The sequence below is a fragment of the Hemiscyllium ocellatum genome, chromosome 11 (assembly GCF_020745735.1).
Source record: "Hemiscyllium ocellatum isolate sHemOce1 chromosome 11, sHemOce1.pat.X.cur, whole genome shotgun sequence".
NCBI classification, from domain to species: Eukaryota; Metazoa; Chordata; class Chondrichthyes; order Orectolobiformes; family Hemiscylliidae; genus Hemiscyllium; species Hemiscyllium ocellatum.
Genome location: NC_083411.1, coordinates 48,992,734 through 49,019,553, shown reverse-complemented (window position 1 = coordinate 49,019,553; position 26,820 = coordinate 48,992,734). Strand labels below are relative to the sequence as shown.

At 43.1% G+C, this 26,820-nt stretch overlaps 2 protein-coding genes across 2 annotated transcripts in view; both read left to right on the top strand.

Annotated features, from left to right (window-relative positions):
• Window positions 1-9,785, top strand: part of LOC132820336 (sodium- and chloride-dependent neutral and basic amino acid transporter B(0+)-like) — a 233,261-nt gene extending 223,476 nt beyond the window's left edge. The window contains exons 10-14 of the mRNA XM_060832357.1: window positions 583-701; window positions 5,367-5,466; window positions 7,779-7,888; window positions 7,995-8,148; window positions 9,736-9,785. Of these exons, the coding sequence (XP_060688340.1) occupies window positions 583-701; window positions 5,367-5,466; window positions 7,779-7,888; window positions 7,995-8,148; window positions 9,736-9,785 (533 nt within the window). The remainder of the gene's footprint in view (window positions 1-582; window positions 702-5,366; window positions 5,467-7,778; window positions 7,889-7,994; window positions 8,149-9,735) is intronic.
• An 8,462-nt stretch (window positions 9,786-18,247) lies between these two features.
• The window catches only part of LOC132820335 (sodium- and chloride-dependent neutral and basic amino acid transporter B(0+)-like), a 104,228-nt gene continuing 95,655 nt past the window's right edge, over window positions 18,248-26,820 (top strand). Inside the window, exons 1-2 of the mRNA XM_060832356.1 lie at window positions 18,248-18,368; window positions 19,068-19,199. Coding sequence (XP_060688339.1) covers window positions 18,299-18,368; window positions 19,068-19,199 — 202 coding nt within the window. The 5' untranslated portion in view covers window positions 18,248-18,298. The remainder of the gene's footprint in view (window positions 18,369-19,067; window positions 19,200-26,820) is intronic.

Below are 26,820 nucleotides of genomic sequence, written 5' to 3'. Positions count from 1 at the left end.
CATACAGACAGGCACCCAAGGCTGGAATTGAACCTGGGTCCCTGGCACTGTGAGGCAGCAATGCTAACCACTGAGCAACCTTGCTGCCCCACAGTGACGTGGTAACATATTAATTGTGAGGCATGAAACAACAAGCCTCTCTGAAATAAAGTGGCAAGCCACTCAGTTGTGGCTCATTGCTCCGATAGGAAAAATAAACCAGATGAACTGCCTGGCATCAGAAACAGCAAAGGTACAATCTTCCCAATCAGTGTTGCAAACTCTTCTGCAATACAATCTGAGAGAGTTCTCCCACACATTGTTGAACTAAATGTCTAATATTGTCATTCCCACTGAATCACAGCCTATAGCCCACATCTCAGAATCTTCTATCACCCACCCTGAGATGGTGAGTTACTTTCAGGAGACATTAGCAAGCCTCCATTTTCCAAACATTGCTCTTATACAATTCTGCCCATAGACAGAGAAATCTCTCCCCATTGGCTCCTTCAGTCCTCTTGGCTGCCATTTCTCTGGTGGTGGATTTATCTAAGACTTGGTATAAATCATTAATTAATCACTGATAACTCTTGTTTTCAATAGAAACAGTAATAATAAGCCTGCTGGACCAGTTTCCTGAGTTCCTTAGGCCAAAGCGTCTTTATCTGACAGCTGGTCTTTGTTTGTTATTTTATTTCCTTGGCCTTCTGTTTGTAACACAGGTAAGTTGTAGCTTAGTCATTTGCTATGTTTCCACATGAGCAATCAACCCTCTCTAGACAAGGATACTCAGTAAAATGAGACACAGTTTCATAAATCACAAAGAATTAAGTTTAGACTAAATAAGCTCCCAGCATTTAGAACCCCACTGCTGGTTTGGTTTTGGACCAGGGGTGGTGATAAAAATGGATAATTGGCAGTCCAGAATAAGAAGAATTAACTGGAGGAGAGCTGACTTCAATGGGCAAAGAATGGAGCTGAGCCAGAGAGACAGGAACAAAATTATGGTGGGAAAAACAGTCACTGAACAAAGGGCTATGTTTAAAATAGACATGATTCAGGTACAATCAAGGTATGTTCCCTCAAAAAGCAAAAGGAGAACAAACAAATGCAGAGCTCTGAGGATGAACAAAGGAGATAGAATACAAAATGAAGAAGAAAAAGTGAGGTTATGATGAGTGTCAAGACAAAAACTTCAAGCAGAACACTAAGGTTCAAAGGGGAAATGAAAAGCATATTGGAGAAGTGAAGGGGGTTTAATAAGAAGATTAAGGTCAGAGGTAAAGCCACCATGGGCCTACTGGGCCACAGAGAGGCGACGAGTGATGGTTTAATGTGAGAATCACCACACCTCAGGGAATGGGAGAGGTTGATACTTCGTGGTATCTTCAGCTGGTGCAGGAATTGAAACGCACCTCTGACATCTCTCAGCATTTCAAGACAGCTGTCCAGCCAACTGTATTAACCGATGAGAAAGCACTGATGAGAAAGCACTGTCAGCCAAACATATCAAGGAATTCCAAAGTCTTCTATAGGCACATTAATAGCAAAATGAGGAGTTGAGTCAATTAGGGTAAAAAAGGTGGTTTACACAGTGAATCATAGAATCCTATAGTACAGAAGAGGACCTTTGGCCCTCAAGTCTGTACAACCAAAATTATATTAATTCTACATTAATCTCACTTTCCAGCACTTGGCCCACAAGTTGAAATATAGGACATATGGAGACAAGAGACATGACTAAGGGGTTAACTGAATACCTTGCATCTGTCTTTACCAAGGAGATGGGAGCGACACCAGTTATAGTAATGGAGGAGGAAGCTCTATCACGATAAAGATCAATATTCACCAGGAAGACGTTTTGAGTAGGCAATCAATACTTAAATTGACAAGGTCCAGAAGCAGGTGTCATGCATCCAAGAACATTTAGGGAAGCAAGTGTAGAAATTAAAGCACCACTGACCATAATTTTCCAGCCTTCCCTAAACTCAGGGGAGGTGCTGACTGGTTAGACAATTGCAGATGTTACGCCTTTATTTGTAAAAAAAACCTGTGAAGGTAGGCCCAGCAATGACAGACAATTCAGTTTAACTTCAGTGGTGGATAAAAATCTGGAAACAAATATTAATGACAGAATCAGTTGAGGCATAGATAAATATGTGGGTTAATTCGGAACAGTCAGCGTGGATTTCTAAAAGGCAAATCATGGCTGACAATTCTTGAAGAGGTAATAGAAAGGATCGATGAGGGTAATGTCATTGATGTGGTGTACATGAACTTTCAAAACTCACTTGAAGCAATGTTACACAGCAGACTTATGAAGAAAGTTATAGCTCATGGTATAAAGGAGATAATAGCTGTCTGGATACAAAATTGGCTGAGTGAAAGAAAATGGAGAATAGTGATCACCAAATATTTTTTGGGTTGTAGGAAGGCTTGTAATGGAGTTCTCCAGAGATCGGGATTGGAACAAAAACAGAAATTGCTGGTGAAACCCAGAAAGTCTGGCAGTATCTGTAGGGAGAAAGCAGAGTTAATGTTTCAAGTCCAGTGACTCATCATCGAGAAATGGTAACTCCACTTTCTCACCAGAGATGTACCGTAGCTGCTAGGTTTCACCAGCAATTTCTGTTTGTGTTTTTGATTCAGATGTCCAACATCCATAGTTCCTTGTTTTACATCAGTCGTGGGAGCCCTGCTTTTCCTGCTTTATTTGCAGGGTATAGACCTTGTCTTGTAAGGGACAGTTTCAAAGTTTGGAGGTGACATGAACCTTGGAAGGATTGTAAACTCTAAGCAAGAGAGTTGAAAAGTCCACAAGTTCACAGACATGTTGGTGGAGTGAGCAGGTAGCTTCCAGGTAAAGCTCAATGCAAGAAGTTTGAGACGATCCATTTTGGGGAGAGAAAACATTTGTAACGTCAGGGGTGCAGTACTTAAGAAGTGCAGGAGTGGTCTGGGCAGCTTTTCACAGATCATTGAAGATAGTAGGATATGTAGAGAGAGCAGTTAATAAAGCATATGGTATCCTGGGCTTTAATAATAGAGTTATTAGGGTATAATAGCAAGAAGGTTATGTTGAACTTGTATAAGAAATTTGTTAATCCTCACCAGGAGTGCTGAGCACTGTTGTGAATGCTACAATATTGGAAGGATGTGAACACTTTGGAAGAATGCAGAAGAGATCGACAAAAATGATTCCAAAATGAGAAACTTAATGTATGAGAATACATTGGACAGATTGGGTCATTCTCCTTAGAGAGGAGAGGAGGGGTCAAGAGAAGATGTGACAGACATTGCCAAACTCATATGAGGTCTGAATAGAGTAGATAGGGAGAAACTGTTCCCCTTTGTGAAAGGATCGAGAATGAGATGGCTCAGATTTAAAGCGATTTGCAAATGTAATGAAGAAGATCTTTTTCACGTTCAGGTCTGGAGTGCACAGCTTTGAAATGTGATGGTGAGTCAATTGAGGTATTGGTGATTATTTAATTGGAAAAAGGGTGTGAGGAAGGGGTGTGTGGCAGGAGTCATAATGCTTGCTGGGAAGCAGTGTGGACATAATGGGCTGAATGGCCACCTTCTGTACTGTAACAATCTATGATTCTGTGACTCTTTCTCTTGTTTGTTTGTGGAATGTGAGTATTGCTGGCTAAGAAGACAGTCAACAGGATGTGATTTATCCATTCCCTGCAGCCTTACACTGCAGTGGGCAGGATAAATTTCCTAATAATGGGGCTCATGCCAATCACCAGAAGGAAGAGGTGCCATCCTTAGCAAGAGTATCCGATTGACCAGCCATTCCACCAGTGTCAGCAGTGCCACAAGCTCAGTGGTGGGCACTGCTGGTACTGCAGGCAAGGCCACATGTGGGACCAAGGAATCTATAAATCCTGGATATTGGGTCGAGGAAGGTTTGTAAATCTTTGGTTGGGATGGATTTTGCAGAGCAGTTGAGCATGATGCTATGTGTAATTGGAGTGCCCCCAAGTTGCCCCCTGAAAACAACACCCTCCCTTCTTTCCTTCCCACCATTTTATGCATGTCTTTATAAACAAAATGTGGATTCCTACCGACTTGCTTTGCAAAATCCATTTCCAACTCTCCACCCTCAGTACCTTTGTCCCTTGATGAAGATTTCCAATTCCTTCCTGAAGGATCATCATTGAGCTGAAATGTTAATCTTATTTATCTCCCTGTTGAATCTGTCTGCCCTGTTGAATAATTCTAGAATTTCCTGATTTCCATCTCAACCTTCCAGCACCTGAAATTCTTTGCTTTGAGCAGAGGGAAAGTTGATGAGGAATATGTGTCATCTGAGAATGTATTAGGGGTCATGGGAAGGGGAGATATCCAGAGGATGTTTGTGAACATTTCATAAATATCATTAGTACCATGTTCCCAGGAAGTTAAAACAGTGAATAAAATATTGAAAGGCATGGAAAGATCATAATATATAGATCCAGAGAGGTGTTGCACCTGACCGAGATCACATCTGGACAGAATCATAGACTCTCTGCAGTGTGGAAATACCATTTCGCCCATCAAGTCTATATTGATCCTCTGAAGAGCTGCGCACCCAGAACCATCCTCTACCCTACACCCCTGCGTTCCCCATGGTTAATCCGCCTAGCCTTTGCATCCCTGGACACTATGAACAATTTAGCATGGCCAATCCACCTAATCCACATATTTAAAGTCTGGTTGATGATTTGTAGCTCGGGTGTCCGTTGTTGTGGTTCTGTTCGCCGATCTGGAAGTTTTTGCTGCAAACGTTTCGTTCCCTGGCTAGGGAACATCATCAGTGCTATCGGAGCCTCCTGTGAAGCGCTGCTTTGATGTTTCTTCCGGTATTTATAGTGGAAGCGGCAAGAACAAACCATTATAAATACCGGAAGAAACATCAAAGCAGCGCTTCACAGGAGGCTCCAATAGCACTGATGATGTTCCCTAGCCAGGGAACGAAACGTTTGCAGCAAAAACTTCCAGCTCGGTGAACAGAACCACAATAATCCACATATCTTTGGACTGTGGAAGGAAACCAGAGCACCTGGAGTAAACCCACACAGACATGGGGAGAACTTATAAACTCCACACAGACAGTCACCCAAGGGTGGAATCAGACTTGCATTCCTGACATTGTGAGGCAGCACTGCTAACCACTGAGCCACCGTGCTGCTACATGCAAAATTGACTGTTTATTTCAAAAAAGAAAAATGGAACACAACTAATTCCAGCCCTTCAAGGAATGAGAATAAATCGAGCAAACAGGGTATTTTGCGGTTGAGAAAAGATAAATTCTTAAATCCTTTTAATGTCTATTTTAAAGATTTGAATGTTATGTTTTTTTTCCATTTAATGCTTTCTAATTTTCCATTTCATTTTAGGTTGGGATTTATTGGTTACATTTAATGGATTATTTCTGTACTGGATGGATTCTCATTGTAGTTGCTCTGTTGGAACTCATTGGTCTCAGCTGGATCAATGGTGGGTATGACTGGAAAAAAAAATAATTACAATTGAAATGTATTTATGAGAATACTTTCACCTCTTCAGAGAACACTACAAAATCTACACTGGATATTGTGCAGATAACTATAGGGTTTGAACAGTTAGTGAGGATTTAGACTTGAGTCAAATGAATAATGACAGAGGCAAAAGTTTAGGATTATAAAATTCATGAACTAATTTTATTGAACTATGTTTCAAAATCACAAGGCTATGATACAGATATAACAGGTGAACAACATCATGCATGTCCCACAGTGAAAAGCAAAATTTAGAAACTAATTGACTTGGTATTCAATCATGCCCTCACTTGATAACTACCCCACAGCAACTGAATCCTTCCAATCCAATTAACCTGTGGATACTTGCCTTCATTGGAAGTGGCATTGATTGTAAGGGTAGGCAAATTATGCTGCAGCTTTATGGAACTTTAGTTAAGTCACACTTGGTGTATTACATACAGTTCTGGTCACCACAGTAGCAGATGGATGTGGATGCTTAGGAAATGTTTACCAGGATGTTGCAGGGTATGGGGATTTTAGCTATGAAGAACATTTAGACAGACTGGGTTTGTTTTCATTGGAATATGAAAGGTTGAGGGGTGACTTGATAGAAGTTTAGAAGATTGTGATGGCATGGATTGAGTGGAAGGTAAGAGGTTTTTTTCCCCAGGGTGGAGGGATCAATTACTAGGGGACACACTTTCAAGGTGTGGGGGGATGTTTCAAAGTGATCTACAAGGCATGTTTTTTACAGAAAGGGTGGTGAGTGCCTGGAACACGCCTGCTAGAGGAGATGGTGGAAGTAGACACAATAGCAGCATTCAAGAAGCACCTGGACAAATACATGAATAGGAAGGGAATAGAGGGATACAGATCCTGTTCGTGAGGACAGTTTTATTATGGAAGAGCAAAATGTGTAAGCGCAGGCTTAGAGGGCCGATAGGCCTATTTCTATACAGTTGTGTTCTTTGTCCATTCTGACTGTTTCAAAACCCCCAAATATTCCCTTCCTCCTTCATAACAGAAGCATCACATGGGTAGATTCTTAACATTGTTTCAAGACTTCTCACTTCCCTGACCACAATGATGATCCTACAGAATCAGGAGATTCCCTTAATGAGATTGTTCCTGTGAGTGTCTTGATCATCATAGAGATTAGGAACATTAATATGCTTCCTGATCCTTTATCTTGGGACACAGGAATAAGAGTAGGCCATTCAGTCCATCAAACCTGTTCCCCTATTTAATACCATCATGGTCAGTCAACACACCAATGTCTTTTATCTGTGCTATCCATATCCATTCATTCCATTCGACAAGTTTCTTGGTCATTTTCTTGCCCTTATGGTGCCCTGAGAATACAGCCAAGGGAATACTATTTACTGATTACCTGTTTACAGGAATTAACATTAGCCATTGTTTCCACTCCCTTAACTATTGTTCACACAAAGATCAGGCTCATCAATTCTAAAGTGATGAATGCAATTTCTTAGCCGACATTTTACATTTCCAGATTTTGGGAGACCAGGCATTGGCTGGAAGCTGTACACCAGGATCAGGCAGATGTCCCAACACACTGGCTATATGGGAATTGCCTGGGAATGTATGATACTCATGGAAATACCCAGTGTCAAAAATCCTCTGAATAAGTTCCAACTCTGAGTTAGAGACAGAGACTTCAGAAAGTTCTGACTGACTTATAATTACCCAGGAAATGTTAGAAGGATTAAAATCTGCTCTCATTATAAAAATGACTCCCTCAATCATTCACGTTGACCTTACAATGAATAGCATTAACAGTCTCCCACCAAGTCATTCACCTGTGACATCACTTCCCATGGGCATGTGACCACCCACCACTCTCTATTCCAGGCAACACACACCTCTCATCTCCACTATCAAACACTCCCAACTCCATACCTGACCAGATCCAAATCTTCCACAACCCTGCTCCACAACCAACATGACTTCACCACATCATCAATCCCCACTCATTGGCACCTTTGGCCTCAACCTGCCACCTCACTTCATCTCCCATTCACCTTGAACACTTGTCTTCTCGGAACAGTGTGAGAGTTCCTTCAAGACCTTTAAATCTGGGAGTACAGATAATTGATTTGGTGATAAGGAACACTCTGTTCATCCTGTTTGAAATCTTCAGCAATCCTTTCTCTGTTTAACCTGTTCATCAATGCCACCTGTACAAGATGAACTTCAACAGTAAATAAGCTGCCCCGAAGACAGGACAGCGCGAGTGATGGTGTCTCTCTGCTTCCTTGCTATTCACAGGGATAAACAGATTCATCAAGGACATTGAGATGATGATTGGGAAAAGGAATTGGCTTTTCTGGCTCTGGTGGAGAGCTTGTTGGATTCTGATCTCTCCGTGCATTTTAACCGTAAGGAGATGTTACATCTTTGAGTGATTTAAGCTGAATGTAAAAATGTACAGTAAGTCCCTTTCATCATGTTACTGATTTTACTTTCTGTGTTTATTTCATTCAGGCAATCTTAGTCTGGTCCTTAACAACATTTGCCCCTCCAACATATGGACCAGTTGAATACTCTGTCTGGTCAATAGCGCTGGGCTGGTGTATGATCATCTTCTGTATTATGTGGGTACCCATAATAGCCGTGGTGAGAGTTGTCCAAGCTGAGGGCCCCACCTTGTGGCAGGTGAGGAAATGTTTGAAAGATCGGGAAACAGTTTCTGTGACAGCCTCTTAGACTCCTACTTTACAGCAACTTTTAGTAATACAGTGCCTCTACTGCTATATTATATCCCACTGTACTCCCAAGAAGTGTCATAAAGTAAAATCTTACACCAAACCTCACGACAAATTACACAGTAGAAGAACAGAAGCTTGGCTGAACCAGTCGGTGTGAAGATATGTTGAGAAGGAGAAAAGAGAAATAGAGAAGTCTAATAGTGAATATGTAACCACTGGTGATTGTCATTAAAATGCATTTGGTTTACTAATGTCCTTCACGAAAGGACATAGTTGATTCTTACCTATTTTGAGAGCAAACAAAACATCCGACATCAATCTAAGCACCAGACAGGACAAACACAGCCTTGCCGACACTGTGATGTCCTCCTTATTTACATCTGGGGACTTGTTGCTTAATCGGAATAGCCTCTCCTATCTCTGCATCATGCACCATTAGGCTAATACTTCCCAGGTTATTTCCTCATATCTCCCCATGTGATAGTAATGCTCTTTCAGGTAATTTCAATTTTTCTCAGGAAGATAACCCAATCATTTATCCCAATTTTTGACAACTTCCTCATTGTCCCATTTAATTTGAGGAATGTCCAATTCAGAAGCCTCTGAACTTGGCTCTTCCTTCTGTGCTGTAATCATTAACACCTTCTCTTGCTTTCCTTCCCTGTCAAAATATCTTTTGAGTATCCCACAAGACACACTCTGTGAGATTTCTTCCAGTCTGGGGTCCATATCAAGTAGTTTACCTCACTCAATGTCCTTTCGATTTTATAAGATCCACTAAATCCTGTTTTAAAAGGTTCACCTATTACTGGAAGTACCACTAATACCTTATCCCTGATAGCAAAATAGCGATATTTTGATTTCTTATTCCACTTGCTGAGTCATTGTAAGCTGTGGTACTTTTAAATGCTGTTGAGTCAACTCCTTAGCTCAATTTAATCATTCTCTAAAATTTGACACAAAGTCCAAATGGGTGGTCTCTGAATTCTGACATATTAATTTCTCCTTAATCAATTTTAGTGGTCCTCTCACTTCATGTCCAAAAACTAATTCAAATAGACTGAATTAGGTGGATTCATTTGGTACATCTCTGATCATAAAAAGAACAACCAAATTCCCTTATTCCAATCATCTGGATAATCCTGACTTTCAGCCCTCAACATGGTCTTTAGTGTTCAATGCCATCTTTCTAACGCTTCCTGCGATTCTGGATGGTACGCAGTAGATTTGAATTGTTTTATGTCTAAGCTGTCCATAACTTCCTTAAATAGTTTGGATGTGAAGTTTGACCCTTGATTTGACTGTATCTCTGTTGGTAGTCTGTATCTAGTGAAAACTTTGAGTAATTCCTCTACAATCCTTTTAGCTGTGATATTGTGTAATGGAACAGCCTCTTGAAATCTTGTCGATGTATACATTATTGTTAACAAATATTGGTTCCCACTTTTTGTTTGTGGTAGGGGACCTACTCAATCAATTAAGACTCTGGTAAAAAAGTTCCTCAAAATCTGGAATAGGTATTAAAGTTACAGGTTTTATTACCATCGGTGGTTTTCCAATCACTTGACATGCATGACATAGCTGGCAAAATTCAACTACATTCTTGTGCAGTCCAGTAAAAATGTCTTTGTATTTTAGCTTGTGTTTTCCTCACTTCTAAATGGCCTCCAAGTGGTGATTCATGTGCCACCTGCAACATTTCCTTTCTATACCCCACTGGCAATACAATTTGATGAATCTCTGCCCGTTTCTCATCTGCTTGAATATGTGATGGTCTCTTTTTCCTAATTAAGACATCATTTTTCAGGTAATAGCACACAGGGATAAATTCAGACTCCTTCTCTGTATATGCCTTTTGATACAATTGCTTTAAGTTTTCATCTTTCTGCTGAACCTCAATGAGTTTTGCACAGGTAAAGATATTTGCATGATTATTTATTTATTCCTGTTTTATCTTAACTAACTGATTGAATACAGTCTCTGCTAATGCCACTTCAGATTCCTTATCTGTACCCTTTGATCTCTCCTCCTTCAACTGGTGACTCTGTGACCTCATTACTACACAAACAGGGAAGATTCCCAAGTAAGATTCTTGCAGTGCTTTAGTTGCTTGAGTATCCACAGGTCTTTCAACTACAGTAGGCAGCACACCTACCAGTGAATCAGCTGTATCATTCACAATGACAAATTGTTTTCCTGGAACCGAGACTTTGTCCATTACTCGTATACACATGCTCCACTCTTTTCTAGTCACTCTAGCATCATTTTGCATAATTGAGCACTTTTTGTCTCACCATGAACTCTTGTTACCAGTAACTTTTCTGGCAATAGTCCTTCAGGAGTATATTCCTCCACATCCTTCAACATCACAGACTGAGAGAATCCTGTGTCCCTTAATATTATAACCTCTTTACTTGCTATTCTAACATGAATAAACTTTACCTTTCAGGTATATTTTTAAAGCAGATCTGGCATTTCTTCCTTAACCAACCTCTGATCAGCTTGTGCACTCTGATGCAGCTTTCTAGCTCCCACTGTTACCACTCCAACAACACTTCCAGGGTTATCCTGCTTTCCCATGCCTGGCTTTCCTGTGCTTTTCCTAGCCCACCAACACTGTGATTTCATGTGATCTACTTTATTGCAATAAAAACACTGGAGCTTTTACCTTCTTCGTCCCCTTCTGGGGTTTCCTTTTTACGCTGTGATAAGGTCTCCTTATGATCCTCACTGAGATCTATCTCACCCTTTCCACAGGAGGATTTCTCTTTTCCCCAACTTCTATTCCTCATGGATTGAAATTGATGCAGGAAGTCAGACCGTGATTTATGGACCAACTCATAATCATCAGCCACTTCAATTGCTAAGCTTGCCATTTTTCACTCTCTGCTCTGCCAAATGAATTTGCACTATGTCAGGCAGTGAATTTTTAAACTCCTCCAAAATAATTGTCTCTCTAAGGGTATTGTAAGTTTGTTCTATTTTTAAAGCTCGTATCCACCTACCAAAATTACTTTGTTTAATTCTTTCAAATAAAAAATGAGGTCTGCAGATGCTGGAGATCACAGCTGCAAATGTGTTGCTGGTCAAAGCACAGCAGGTTAGGCAGCATCTCAGGAATAGAGAATTCGACGTTTCGAGCATAAGCCCTTCATCAGGAATAAGAGAGAGAGAGCCAAGCCGGCTGAGATAAAAGGTAGGGAGGAGGGACTAGGGGGAGGGGCGATGGAGGTGGGATAGGTGGAAGGAGGTCAAGGTGAGGGTGATAGGCCGGAGTGGGGTGGGGGCGGAGAGGTCAGGAAGAGGATTGCAGGTTAGGAGGGCGGTGCTGAGTTGAGGGAACCGACTGAGACAAGGTGGGGGGAGGGGAAATGAGGAAGCTGGAGAAATCTGAATTCATACCTTGTGGTTGGAGGGTTCCCAGGCGGAAGATGAGGCGCTCCTCCTCCAGCCGTCGTGTAGTTGTGTTCTGCCGGTGGAGGAGTCCAAGGACCTGCATGTCCTCGGTGGAGTGGGAGGGGGAGTTAAAGTGTTGAGCCACGGGGTGATTGGGTTGGTTGGTTCGGGCGGCCCAGAGGTGTTCTCTGAAGCGTTCCGCAAGTAAGCGGCCTGTCTCACCAATATAGAGGAGGCCACATCGGGTGCAGCGGATGCAATAGATGATGTGTGTGGAGGTACAGGTGAACTTGTGGCGGATATGGAAGGATCCCTTGGGGCCTTGGAGGGAAGTGAGTGTGGAGGTGTGGGCGCAAGTTTTACATTTCCTGCGGTGGCCGGGGAAGGTGCCGGGGGTGGAGGTTGGGTTGGTGGGGGGTGTGGATCTGACAAGGGAGTCACGAAGGGAGTGGTCCTTGCGGAACGCTGATAGGAGAGGGGAGGGAAATATATCCTTGGTGGTGGGGTCCGTTTGGAGGTGGCGGAAATGGCGGCGGATAATACGTTGTATGCGCAGGTTGGTGGGGTGGTAGGTGAGAACCAGTGGGGTTCTGTCTTGGTGGCGGTTGGAGGAGCGGGGCTCAAGGGCGGAGGAGCGGGAAGTGGAGGAGATGCGGTGGAGGGCATCGTCGATCACGTCTGGGGGGAATCTGCGGTCCTTGAAGAAGGAGGCCATCTGGGTTGTGCGGTGTTGGAATTGGTCCTCCTGGGAGCAGATGCGGCGGAGACGAAGGAATTGGGAATATGGGATGGCGTTTTTACAGGGGGCAGGGTGGGAGGAGGTGTAGTCCAGGTAGCTGTGGGAGTCAGTCGGTTTATAATAGATGTCTGTGTTGAGTCGGTCGCCCGAGATAGAAATGGAAAGGTCTAGGAAGGGGAGGGAGGAGTCTGAGACAGTCCAGGTGAATTTCAGGTCGGGATGGAAGGGATAGAACACAACTACACGACGGCTGGAGGAGGAGCGCCTCATCTTCCGCCTGGGAACCCTCCAACCACAAGGTATGAATTCAGATTTCTCCAGCTTCCTCATTTCCCCTCCCCCCCTTGTCTCAGTCGGTTCCCTCAACTCAGCACCGCCCTCCTAACCTGCAATCCTCTTCCTGACCTCTCCGCCCCCACCCCACTCCGGCCTATCACCCTCACCTTGACCTCCTTCCACCTATCCCACCTCCATCGCCTCCCCCTAGTCCCTCCTCCCTACCTTTTATCTCAGCCGGCTTGGCTCTCTCTCTCTTATTCCTGATGAAGGGCTTATGCTCGAAACGTCGAATTCTCTATTCCTGAGATGCTGCCTAACCTGCTGTGCTTTGACCAGCAACACATTTGCAGCTGTTAATTCTTTCATACTCAATATAAGTTTGACCAGGGTTCCTCCTTAGATTCTTTAAACGTCTATAGGCTTTCTGGTACCAATTCATATGCGCTTAAGATTGATTCTTTTCCCTACTCATACTCCCCAGATACCTGCTCTGATAGCGATGTGAATTCCTCACTAGCTCAACCCACAAGTTTGGTTTGGATCAACAAAACCCACACACTGACTGGCCATTGCATTTGTTTAGATTCTTTTTCAAATGAAATGACAAGGGCTTCCACATTCTTCTCATTAAATTTAGGCCTTGTTTGAACATACTTAAACAGTTTCTCACTAGGCTTCTGACTGCCAGGGGCTTGCTCATCCTCACTCTCTTCCTCACTAAACCTACCTTCAGCCTGCATCTCCATCCTTTTGTGCTGACTTCCCTTTTTAAGTGTCAATTTCTAAAGTTTAATCTCTTTGCTTTTTCTTTCTCTTCTGCTAGAGTTCTTCATTAACTTTCTTTCTCTGTGGCTAAAGCCCTTAATGTGTTTGCTTTTTCTCTCTCTTCTGATTTTAATTGTAATTCAAACTGTTTCATTTCTGCTGCCCTTTCCTTATCTCTCCCCTCTAACTCAAGCTGCTTCATTTACAATCGAATTCTTGCCATCTCTACACATCCTGATAGTGTTTCCAGCAAATTTGAATACTGAGCTAGTGCTGAATTCATCTCATCTTTCCTCACATTAGGAGGTAAATTCAACCCTAGCTTGTCTATTAATTCATGCAGTTTGGTCTTATCTTCCTTTTGCAAAACCCCCGAGGTCACTTCTTCCACCTCCAGGAACTCCTTGGTGATTGAACGAGCCATTGCCATCCGAACACGGTTTAAACCAACCAAATCAACACCTGAAATAAAAGACACTAGCAACTACCACTCGCTGTTTAAATCCCGCAAAAAGCCCCCAGTCTGTCATGGACTAGGTCTGACTGTAACTTTGCTATTTGTTTAATGAGGTGTACAGTGGATATTCCTGGAGTACATCAGCTTGGTCAACTGCCAGGTTTTAAACAAACAAAATTTATTTGCAAAATTATAAAATGAACTACAAGGAACAGAAAACAGAATACCCGATAACTTATCCTATCCAAACCCTACCAAATGATGCTGTTCTGCAAATTCTTGCAACAATCCCAGTACACAGATCCCTAAGCACAAACAGCAAACAATGGCACAGGCAGCATACAGTTCAAAATCAGAAGGGCAGAAGGACAGAGAGAAGGCTTCCAGTTTCCCCCATGACTCTACTCCCTCCCGTACTGAACTGAAGAGCTAGAGAGCTGGCCACGTCCCCTTGACAAGATCAAGTTTTCAAAAGGTCTTTCAAGCTTTTGATCTGAAGCAGTATTTGTTTGGGGAAACAACAAGGCCCCAGTGAACCATTCAAAGTTCAGGCACGATGGAGCCTGGCCAATTATCCCCTCTCTAAAAAAAAAACTCAAGGGCAAACTAACTTGTACCAGACCATTACTGTGACAATTGTTGGGGGCTTATAATCCAATCCAATCAAAGTGATCACCCCTTTCTTATTTTTAGTTCATCCATATAGCTAGACAATCACCCAGGAATATTCTGTCTAAGTACAAGTTGAATTCCCTAATCAAAAACATCATTCCCTCACCTCTCTTGTGCACCTTTTTATCCTTCCGATAGCATCAACATGCCAAGCATTAAGCTGCCAGTCATCATCCTCCCTCAGCCAAATTTCTGCAAAGGGTATGATATCCCAGTCCCATGTTCCTATCCATACCCTACGTACATCTGCCTTACCTGTCAGTCCTCTTGCGTTGAAATAAATGTGTTTAATTCATTGTTTTTCCTCATAGCCCGCCATGCTCTTGCCTGCCTTGTTTATTGAACTTTCTCCCTTTATCTTCTGTATCAGTTCTCAACCTTTTCTCTTTTCTCATTGTTGCTCCCATCCCTGACCCCCATCACGGTTTAAGAAAGTGCAGTCAGAGAAGAGAAGGGTATTATTAAGCAGGAGAGGGGTCAGAAGGGATTTACCAGGATGTGGCCAGGTATGGAAGGTTTGAGTTATAAAGAAAGGCTGAAACGTTTTTTCACTGGAGCGTAGGAGGTTGAGAGGTGACCTGATAGAGGTTTCTAAAATAATGAGAGGTATAGATAGAATTGATGGTAGTTGTCTTTTCCCTATGATGGGGAATTTCAAGACTAGGGGGACATTTTTAAGGAGAAAGTGAGGACTGCAGATGCTGGAGATCAGAGCTGAAAATGTATTGCTGGAAAAGCGCAGCAGGTCAGGCAGCATTCAAGGAGCAGGAGATTCGATGTTTCGGGCAATTTTTAAGGTGAGCAGTGAGAAGTGAGAGATTTGAACAAGATATGAGGCAATTTTTTTACACCAAGAGTAGTTTGTGTGTGGACTTCCTGAGAAATGATGGATGTGGGTACAATTACAGCATTTAAAAGATATTTTGATGGATACGTGAATAGGAAAAGTTTGGAGAGATATGAGCCAAGACCAGGCAGGTGAGACTAACTTAGTTTGGGATTATGTTCAGCATGGACAGGTTAAACCAAAGTGTTTCCATGCTGTGTGAATCTATGACTCTGACCAATCAGAAAGAGGCTGGCAAGAAGTCAGGAAAGCTCCAGAGTGCATTGCGATCCGGAACAGATTAGTGTTGGATGACCACATTTATTTCTGGAGAAGGTGGGACGTACAAGTGTTCTGGTTTTCTGAAGGTATTGCTGAATGTGATGGTGGGATTTAAAACTAATTTTTGCAGGGGTCTGGGATACTAAATGGAGGTTCAGTAAAGGTTAATGTACTGAAAAGTATTGAAGAACCCACTATTGCAATGCAAAAATTCGTGCAAATATATTCAAGTTAGTGCAGAATGGAGTGTGGCAAAGATGGATGGTATTTTTTTAATGCAAGGAGTCTTGTGAGTAAGGCAGAGGAGTTGTGCGTGTTTATTAATGTATGAGGATCTAATATCATTGCTATCACAGAGATGATTGTGGTTGAGGAAAGAACATGATTGTCAGCACAATATTCTGGGTTATAGAATCTTCAGGTGAGATAGGGGAGATGGGTGAGGGTGTAAAAGAGCTGGTGTCACCACATTGATCAGGGAGTCAGTTACTCCAGTAAGCAGGAATAATATCTTAAAACAAACACAAACAATGCTGCAGAACACAGAAGGTCTGGCAGAATCAATAGAGAGATAAACAGAGTTAATTAGTTGAGTCCAGTACAAGGCTTCTTCAGAGTTGAAAGTTGTAGGAAAATGGGCCTTTATACTTTTGTCAGAGACAGAGGAGGGTGTAGGGGCCAGAGGACCAGTGCAAAAGACAGGGAGCAGCAGCAGCAAGAGAGAACAGCTCCTTCGGGTGATTGATGGCGGTTGCAGCTGCCATGGTGATCGGTCTTCCTGTGGTTTTTTTTGTTTCTGCATGGGAGTCGGTTGGGGCAGGGCCCCATGCAGTCCCAGATCCTTGGCTGGCTCTGGCTCTAGCACTGAGGTCACAGATGAGGCCTGAGCCAGGATCCCGATGACTGGTGGCAGCTTCGCAGGGAGAGCAGGAGGTAGGAGATCAGGCCCATGGCTCCAGCTCAGACATAGAGGCTTGTGGGAGACATGGCAATGGCAGGGGTGGGTCCATAATTAAGAACTCAGAGCCCAATGACAAGACCCTGGAGCCCGTTACAAAGACCCTGGCTGATGTTAAGCAGTGAATGGAGGAGGAGCGGAGGGTATTAAGAAGAAGAGGGAAAGATGAACTCAAAAGCAGTAAAATTTTGCATTAAACTCAGTCTTTCAAGATGACGCTGAATGTGGTGACACATTGCATTTTGCACAAGAGAATACACTTTTTGTTGTATTTTTATATGCAATCATCACTCTTCCAAACCCACTGGTGTTTGTGATTCAGCCAAAAGATCATGCACCTAGCAAAGCTTCTAATGATCCAGCCAGATGGCTAAGCTGATCAGTAAATAACATTTGAAAGCAATGGAAGTTTTTCAGTAATTAGCTCTGGATCTCACACTGAGAGAGCCCTATCTAATCATACAATTCAGAATATTGCTTTACCCTATCAATAACCTACTCCAATACAGATGAAGACTTTTGAATATTAATGTGCTGCTCTTTCAATTGGTGACTTGCTGATAGTCAGAGGCAACAGTATAGGAACCATACTATTTAATAGTTACTTAACTTTTCCAACTATAGAACTATTACACCTCACTTTAGTAAGCATAGTTATAATTTACGCGATAACATTTCATGATGGAATGCTAAGAAAGAAATACAGGTTTACTTCTCTCTTATAATCTTCCAACTTTAAACATTTGGTTAGAGGTGAGACTGCCAGATCAATGGACAAGCAATCATGTTTTTCCCAAATCCATGTACATTTCATCTTATATAGGGATTGCAAAACTGCAGCCACACATTCAAAACTAATTAAAATTTCATTACGTAAAATGAACTCGGGTAGCAGGGGATGACAATTATACTTCTAATATGGGAGAAGACCCGTTCATTTTTAGAAGAAATCTTAGATAGCTTTTCTTTGGCTGAAGTTCAACTTGGTTTGGATTCACTTGGAAGCTATTCCTTTTAAAACCAGTGCTTTGCCCAAACCCTGAGGACAGGGAATGAATGCCCTTTGATCGTAACTGTTCTGAAAACAAATCATTTAACTCAATAGAAATGTTTAGGGTGGAAATTGAATGATTAGCTAAGCAGAGTTACACCTGTTATGAAACACAGTAAGAGGCTGACTTCTGACTCAACAAGAATAATCCATTCATGAGAAGTTGAAGGACTTTTGGCCAAAAGGAGTGTCCTCATTTTACTTCCAATTCTTGTGCAAGTGGAAGAATAGTTCATTGATGTCTGAAAATGGACCGAAGGCATTTATTTCTGTTCTTACTGAATGCCAATCGGCCAAACCCTCCACAGGATACGGTGAGTATTTCAACAAAACAAAACAGTAAAAATCCATGTAAGACAATTTCAGATACTGTTGATTTGTAGATTTTGGTCGTTGTGAATTGTAGACTCTCTGTGGACATCTGGCTGTTTCTAACCTGACAGACATTGCTGCTAAATAGAGAATTGCACCATTTTCCGATAGTTGTGGGAGTGGTGACTATACATTTCACTTGAGATCTAGTCTGAGAAAGATTAATGTCTGAGCTTGCCATTTCAATTCTTTCTCCCAGGATACCGCCAATGAACATGGTGCTGTGGGTGATGAGAATGTGGAACGGGGTAACTGGTCTTCGAAGACTGATTACCTGCTCTCAATGATTGGTAATGCAGTGGGTTTTGGGAATGTTTGGAGATTTCCTTACCTGGCTTACAAAAACGGAGGAGGTATGGTAGAGAAATTAAAAATATCGGAGAGTAAAAAAGGCAGAACTAAATGGATCGATTTGTTGACTTATCCTGAAAATTGTAGTTCAGTAAATAACAAATGTTTATTGCACTAAAAATGATATAGTAAATAATGCAGAGTTAAACAATTTCAATGTGAACTGGTAAATTCAATCCCACAGCTCACAAGTTTGACTACTATTTTCTTATGAAGAGAGAGATATGTCAAGGTAATAGTTTAAAATTAGCAATGTGATGCATCAAATATATACTACTTATAAACCAAAGTAAATGGTTCATTTATTAATTTGCAATGTATTTTCAGTTGATATTGTTTAGAATGCATGAGCCATCCACCTCAGATATATTTACTGCACAATGTGTGAAATCCTCAGAATAGCAGGCTCCTCAGTGAGGCCCTGTGTTCAGGCTGGTACATTATCAACAAAACTGCTCAAATCAGGGCTCTTCACAACCCACACCATTGGATTGATGGAAACCAAGCGCAAATGTATAAGAAATGTCACAACATGACTGTGTAAAGTGACCTGAAAAGATATCTGATTGTGTTAGAGAGTGAAATTCATAAAACGGGAATTTGGACATTCGTAGAGATTTCAGGGTAAATTTTAATCCACCCCACACAGTGTAAGCATGGAGTTTCACTTGAAAATTGAAGTCCTTTCCGCTATTTTCCAGGTGCATTCCTTATTCCCTATTCTGTCATGCTGGCCCTTGTTGGGATACCATTGTTTTTCTTGGAGTGTTCCTTTGGTCAGTTTGCCAGCCTTGGGCCTGTTGCAGTCTGGAGGGCTGTGCCTATGTTACAAGGTGAATGTTTATTTTATCGATACAGTCACAGCAAATTTGGAAAAGTAATAGTGTTGATTTAATAAATAATAATAAACCTCCCTTATCTGACAAAGGTTAAAGCCAAGCTTGTGAAGTAATGTTGCACTCTGATCTGCCATACACGTTATTAGATGTGGTACATGCTGTCTATTGGTTTTTGGCTCATAGTTTGTCAGGTTTTTTAATAAAAAATGATGAATTGAAACCCAGGATTCGGGACCTAACACAGCAGAGTGACATCATTGGTAAGGCATAAGTTCATTGGTTGATAATAGCTACTAACATGACTGTTATTGGCTACTTTCAGGTTGAAGGTAAATAAGGGAAATATTTAAAGTTACAAATTAAAAGATCAGTTGGAATTTTTTGAAAAAAATCAAATTAAGAACTTTTTAAATAAAATCGAGATGCAGGGCTAGGCAATATCTTGTAACTGCCTGAAATTGGAGTTGATGGACCCTACTGAGGAGCTGAAAATGTATTGCTGGAAAAGCGCAGCAGGTCAGGCTGCATCCAAGGAGCAGGAGAATCGACGTTTCGAGCATGAGCCCTTCTTCAGGAATGAGAAGAGTGTGCCAAGCAGGCTAAGATAAAAGGTAGGGAGGAGGGACTTGGGGGAGGGGCGTTGGAAGTGCGATAGATGGAAGGAGGTTAAGGTGAGGGTGATAGGTTGGAGTGGGGGTTGGGGCGGAGAGGTCAGGAAGAAGATTGCAGGTTAGGAAGGTGGTGCTGAGTTCGAGGGTTGGGACTGAGACAAGGTGGGGGAGGGGAAATGAGGAAACTGGAGAAGTCTGAGTTCATCCCTTATGGTTGGAGGGTCCCTAGGCAGAAGATGAGGCACTCTTCCTCCAGCCATTGTGTTGCTATGGTCGGAGGATGGAGGAGTCCAAGGACCTGCATGTCCTTGGCGGAGTGGGAGGGGGAGTTGAAGTGTTGAGCCACGGGGTGGTTGGATTGGTTGGTCCGGATGTCCCAGAGGTGTTCTCTGAAATGTTCCGCAAGTAGGCGGCCTGTCTCCCCAATATAGAGGAGGCCACATCAGGTGCAGCGGATGCAGCAAATGATGTTTGTGGAGGTGCAGGTGAATTTGTGGCAGATATGGAAGGATCCCTTGGGGCCTTGAAGGGAAGTAAGGGGGGAGGTGTAGGTGCAAGTTTTGCATTTCTTGCAGTTGCAGGGGAAAGTACTGGGAGTGGAGGTTGGGTTGGTGGGGGGCGTGGACCTGACAAGGGAGTCACGGAGGGAGTGGTCTTTTCGGAACGCTGATAGGGGAGGGGAGGGAAATATATCCCTGGTGGTAGGGTCCGTTTGGAGGTGGCGGAAATGATGACGGATGATATGAGGTTCAATGTGACCACATCTGTGACAAGTGTTAGTTTCTCTTGTGTATGACCTGTCCTTCTTTGTGTGTGGCTGCATCAAGCTGTGTGTAGCTCCTCAGTACACAAACACTAAATCTGACTATGTACTGAGGTTCTACTTGTCCCTGGTGTTGTGAAGGATGGGACTGGTCTTGTTGCTGCAGACTGCTCCAAGGAATTTGACTGTTCCATATCGCCTGTCCTTTGTGAAGAATTTCAAAACACTTTTCACCACAGGTCTATTAGGAAGAGGTCAGTATGTAGCATCCTCAAGACCCTGTGGGAAAAGGACAAGTTAGTCAGCAGACTGTCAAAGTCATTTCGCAGAATGCCTCATCGCCAGAATTTTCAAACAAGCACCATGACATCACTTGGCTCATGGTGAGAAGGGCAGTACCTGTGAAATTCTTCTTGTACGCCTGGATTGTCTGCGCCACTGCATGTTGCCTACAAAGCGGTTTAAGGAGGGGGAGTTTGTGACTGTCTCACATCTCCTGCTGGAATATGCCTTTGCAAAGAGAGACTGGAGAGAGATGCCACAACTGTGTCACTCGCCCATCTCCACTGACTTGCAGCTGTCTGCACTGGACCCGCTGTTATAGGAGTCACCATTCTTCAGGTGCCATCTCATCACTGCTGGGCCCATTTCAATGCTGCCTCCAATATTGGGTAGACCTTTGGGCCCCACAATCAGGAGTTCCCACTCCGGGCCTCCCGTGATTTCAGCCAGGAGTCTCCTGCTCCGCTGATGCCTTGGTGACACCAGGTGTCCCCGCTCTGGGCCTACTGCGAGCCGGAGTGCCTCATTCCACTGACAGGCCAGTCTGCTGGTGTGCCAAGATTCCCACTCCAGCCACCGCCCTCCAATATGCCAGCACTGGCACCTTAAAGAGTCCATCACCTCCGTCTCCGATTGCTGGAGGAGCAGGGGAATGTCCTTGCTACCATCACTGCCACCTCCAATTACCGGAAGGCTGTCACCACTCCGTGTAAAGCCTGCTCTTGTTGCCTCTGACCAACCCACCAAAGAAACGAGAAATGAAAAGAAAAAAAATCAAGAGAGAGCAGAAATTAAAAGATTTTTAAAACGTAGATGGAAGTGGATGAGCTCTAGATAAGAGTCTGCGTGCAGCCCTGCTACACTGTCGCCATCTTGGAAAATTGAGGGTTTGCAGAGCAAAAATGACCCTGACGAGAGTTATGTCCAGGCCTCCCAGCAGCAGTCAGGATATGGGTCAGAAAATAAATCAGGAGGTAGAAAAGGCATGTAAAAAATGATGCACAATTGCAGTAATCATGGGAGTCTTCAATATACAACTGGACGAGGAAAATCAGGTTGGTAGGGGATCCAATAAAAAAGGGATTTGCAGAATGTCTACGAGGTGATTTGTTCGAGCAACTTGTGATAGAGCCCTCCAGGGGACAGGCAATTCTGGATTTGGTGCTGTGTAATGAGGTAAACTCGATTAAGGAGCTTAAGGTGAATGATCCATCGGGGGCAGTGGCCATAATATGATAAAATTCACCCTTCAGTTTGAAATGGAAGAGCAGGAATCTGGTGTAAGATCTTTACAATTGAGTCAATGCAACCAGAAAGCCATGAGGGAGGGGCTGACCTGAGTTGATTGGAAGGGGACCATAACAGGGAGGACGGTAGAGCAGCAATAGCAGGAGTTTCTGGAGGTAGTTTGAGGGGCAAAACAGAAATTCATCCCAAGGAAGAAGAAACATAGTAAAGGGAGGATGAGGCAACCACGGCAGACAAGGGAAGTCAGGAATAGCATCAAATCAAAAGGAAAAGCATCCAATGTGGTGAAAATTAGTGGGAAGTCTGGAAATTTGGAGGCAGTTAAAAACTAGCAGAGGATACTTACAAAAACAATAAGGGGGAAGAAGATGAAATCTGACGATAAGCAGATTGTAATATAAAAGAAGATTGCAAGAGTTGCTTTAGATGCATAAAAGGTCAGAAAGAGGTGAGAGTGGACATTGGACCATTAGAAAATGAGGCTGGGGAAGTAGTAATGGGGAACAAAGAAATGGTGAAGAAAGTGAATAGGGACTTTGCATCAGTCTTCACTGGTGGAAGGCACCATTAGTGTGCCAGGATGTCAAGAGTCAGGAGGTAGAGGTGAGTGTAGGGGCCATTCCAGTGGGGAAGGTGCTGGGGAAGCTGCAAGGTCTGTAGGTGAGTAATTCAGCTGGGTCAGATGGACTACACCCCAGAATCCTGAAGGTGATAGCTGAGGAGATTGTACAGGCATTGTTGGTGAACATTCAGGAATCACTGGAGTCAAGGAAGTTGCCAGACAACTGGAAAATGGTTAATGTAACATCCCTGTTTCGGAAGGTATGGAGGCAGAAGGGAGGAAACTATAAGCCGGTTAGTCTGACCTTGATCATTTATAAGATTTTACAGTCCATTATTAAGGATGAGATTGTGGAGGGTTTGGAAGTGCATGGTAAAGTAGGGCTGAGTTAGCACAGCTTCATCGAGGGTAGGTCATGTCTGACAAGTTTGTTAGAATTCTTTAAGGTGGTAATGAGCAGGTTAGACGAAGGAGAACCAATGGATGTGATCTATTTGAATTTCCAGAAGGCCTAAAATCAGGAGCCATGTATGAAGCTGCTAAATGGGATAAGAGCCGGTGGTGTTAGGGGCAAGGTCCTGACATGGTTAGATTAGTGTGGAAATAGGCCCTTTGGCCCAACAAGTCTACACTGACCCTCCAAACAGTAACCCATCCAGACATGGATAGAGGATTGGCTGACTGGCAGAGGGCAGAGATTAGGGATAAATTCACCAGTTCCACAAGGACTGTTGGGACCACAACATTATGCATTAACAATCTGGACAAAGGGACTGGGGGCATCGTTGCTACGTTTGCAGTTGTCACAAAGATTGGTAGAGGGACAGGAGGGGCTGAGGAAGTGGGAAGTCTGCAAAAGTACTTACAGTGTGAGGAGAATGGGCAAAGAAATGGCAGATGGAATACAGGATGGGAAATTGTGAGAGTTATGCAATTTGGTAAGAAGAATAGAAACAAAGACTATTTTCAAATTGGGGAAAGGCTTTGGAAAACCGAAACATAAAGGGTAGTTTAGGATTCCCTTAAAGTTAACATGCAGGTTCAGTTGGCAGGTAGGAAGGCAAATACAACGTTAACATTCATTTCAAGAGGGTTAGGATATAAGAGCAGAGATGTGCTACTGAGGTTCTATAAGGCTCTGGTCAGACGGCATTTGAAATATATGAAAATGTTTGGACCCTATGTCTCAGAGAGGATGTTCTGACCTTGGAGGGGTCCAGAGGAGGTTTACAAGAATGATCCCAGGGATGAAGGGATTGTCAAATGAGGAACAGTTAAGGACTCAAAGGAGCCGAGGAGGATTTACAGAATAATGACATTTACAGAATAATGACATTTACAGAATAATGAATGGTCTGAATAGAGTAAACCTGGAGAAGATGTTTCCACTAGTAGGAGAGACTGGGACATGAGGGAACAGCCTCAAGCTGAAGGGACAACTCATCAGAACTGAGATTAAGAGGAATGTCCACAGCCAGAGGGTGGTGACTGTGGAACTCATTGATGCAGCAGGTTGTGGAGGCCAAGTCATTGAGTAAACTCAAGACAGAGATAGATAGCTTCTTGGTGGTAAGGGGTTCAAGAGTTATGGGGAGAACTCAAGAGAATGAGGTTCAAAGACATATCAGCCATGACTGAATGGCAGAGCAGACTCAGTGGGATGAATGGCCTAATTCTGCTCCTATACCTTATGACCTTATGGCCTAAGACTGGGCATGTGTGATTATCACCACTCACAATGATAATGGTGTCCTAAAGAATTAGTGAGAGGGCAAATAAAGGTGAAGACAAGGAGCATCATTCTTGTAATCTAGACAAAGAACTATAACATAATTAACATTTCCTGTTTAATACAAAAAGCCTTTGAAATCTTTACTGTTGGACACTGAATGTTGAAGCAGCCAACATTATCGATTGAACAAAACCGATATTTCCCCAAAGGTGTGGTCAGCCAGGGCAGTCTCCCTGTTCTGTCCTGTGCTCACTGAAAGAAAATCCAATTTGGTTGAATGACCAGCCAAATGCATGTCAAATACATTATTTTAAATCAATAATTCACAAACCAGACTCCCCTGTTCTTTCTTCTGTTTTCAGGTGTGCGGATTGCTATGATGCTTCTGATTACAATGTCCAACATTTTGTACAACTGCATCGTTGGCTACAGTCTATACTACCTGTTTGCTTCCTTCCAATCACCCCTACCATGGGCAGACTGCTTCAGGTGGTGAGGAGCAGATGAAACATGCAGCAGGGCCCCCAAAGGTACAGTGTTTAGCTTCTACTGGGGAAAGTGTACACACTGACTGTTCATTGTTCATTCTGTCAGTCTGAGTGAGGGAGAGAGATGAACAATAGTTTCAGTGACCATCCTCATTGTGGCCATACAGCAGAAAGACTCGGATAGAAAGCAGCAGCAGGAATCATGGCACTGAGTCACTGGAATAGCAGGACAGTCAGTCAGAAATAAATAGTGAAACATCAGAATTTAACAGTCTTTCACATGTCTCACGTTTACTTTCACCTTGTCAATAAGTCTGTGTTGTGTTCTTTCTGACTGCGTTCATTGTTTGTATCTCTCTCCATCCCTGTATTGTGTCTCACACTGACTCCCTTCTCTGTCTATTACTGTGTTTTTTACAGCTATCATTTTCTTAACTTATTCTCTTTCTCTGAGTTTTTCCAAATATCGATCATCTCACATATATTTCTTACACAGTCTGACTCTAAGACACACAGAGTTTTTGTTGCAATTATTTAAATGTCTCATCTCTTTAATTTCATCTCATCTTCCACAATAACACTATTTAACTCAGGATGTCTCATGCCACTATCAAAGGTTCATGTTGTGTGAATTGACAAGACTTAATGTGAAATCTTGATGTGAGTCAAGTTGAAATTTCTGAAACAGAGGACAAAATACTTCAGCTTTGAAAGAAAATCTACTTTTAAATAAACTGGGATTGTGGGTGTTCCCCTGACCATACTGTACAGACTGGGGCTGTGGGTGATCCTGGACATCAACTACAGTCTGCACAATATGGTGATAAATCACCCACAGTCCCAGTCTGTACAATACAGACAGGGGTCACCCACAGTCCCAGTCTGTACAATACTGTCAGGGATCACCCACAGTCCCAGAGTGTATAATACAGTCAGGGATCATCCACAGTCCCAGTCTGTACAATACAGTCAGGGATCATCCACAGTCCCAGTCTGTACAATACTATCAGGGATCATCCACAGTGCCAGTCTGTACAATACAGTCAAGGATCACCCACAGTCGCAGTCTGTACAATACAGCCAGGGATCACCCACAGTCCTAGTCTGTACAATACAGTCAGGGATACACCTACAGTCCCAGTCTGTACAATACAGTCAGGGATCACCCACAGTCCCAGTCTGTACAATACTGTCAGGGATACACCTACAGTCCCAGTCTGTACAATACAGTCAGAGATCATCCACAGTCCCAGTCTGTACAATACAGTCAGGGATACACCCACAGTCCTCGTCTGTACAATGCGGTCAGGGGTCACCTACAGTCCCAGTCTGTACAATACAGTCAGGGATCACCCACAGTCCGAGTCCGTACAATACAGTCAGGGATCACCCACAGTCCCAGCCTGTATAATACAGTCAGGGATACACCCACAGTCGCAGCCTGTACAATACAGTCAGGGATCATCCACAGTCCCAGTCTGTACAATATACTCAGGGATCACCCATAGTCCCAGTCTGTACAATACAGTCAAGGATCACCCACAATACCAGCCTGGACAATAAAGTCAGGGATCACCCACAGTCCCAGTCTGTACAATACAGTCAGGGATCACTCACAGTCCCAGTCTGTACAATACAGTCAGGAATCACCCACAGTCCCAGAGTGTACAATACTGTCAGGGATCACCCACAGTGCCAGTCTGTACAGTCAGGGAACACCTACAGTCCCAGAGTGTACAATACTGTCAGGGATCATCCACAGTGCCAGTCTGTACAATACAGTCAGGGATCACCCACAGTCCCAGTCTGTACAATACAGTCAGGGATCATCCACAGTCCCAGAGTGTACAATACTGTCAGAGATCACCCACAGTCCCAGAGTGTACAATACTGTCAGAGATCACCCACAGTCCCAGAGTGTACAATACA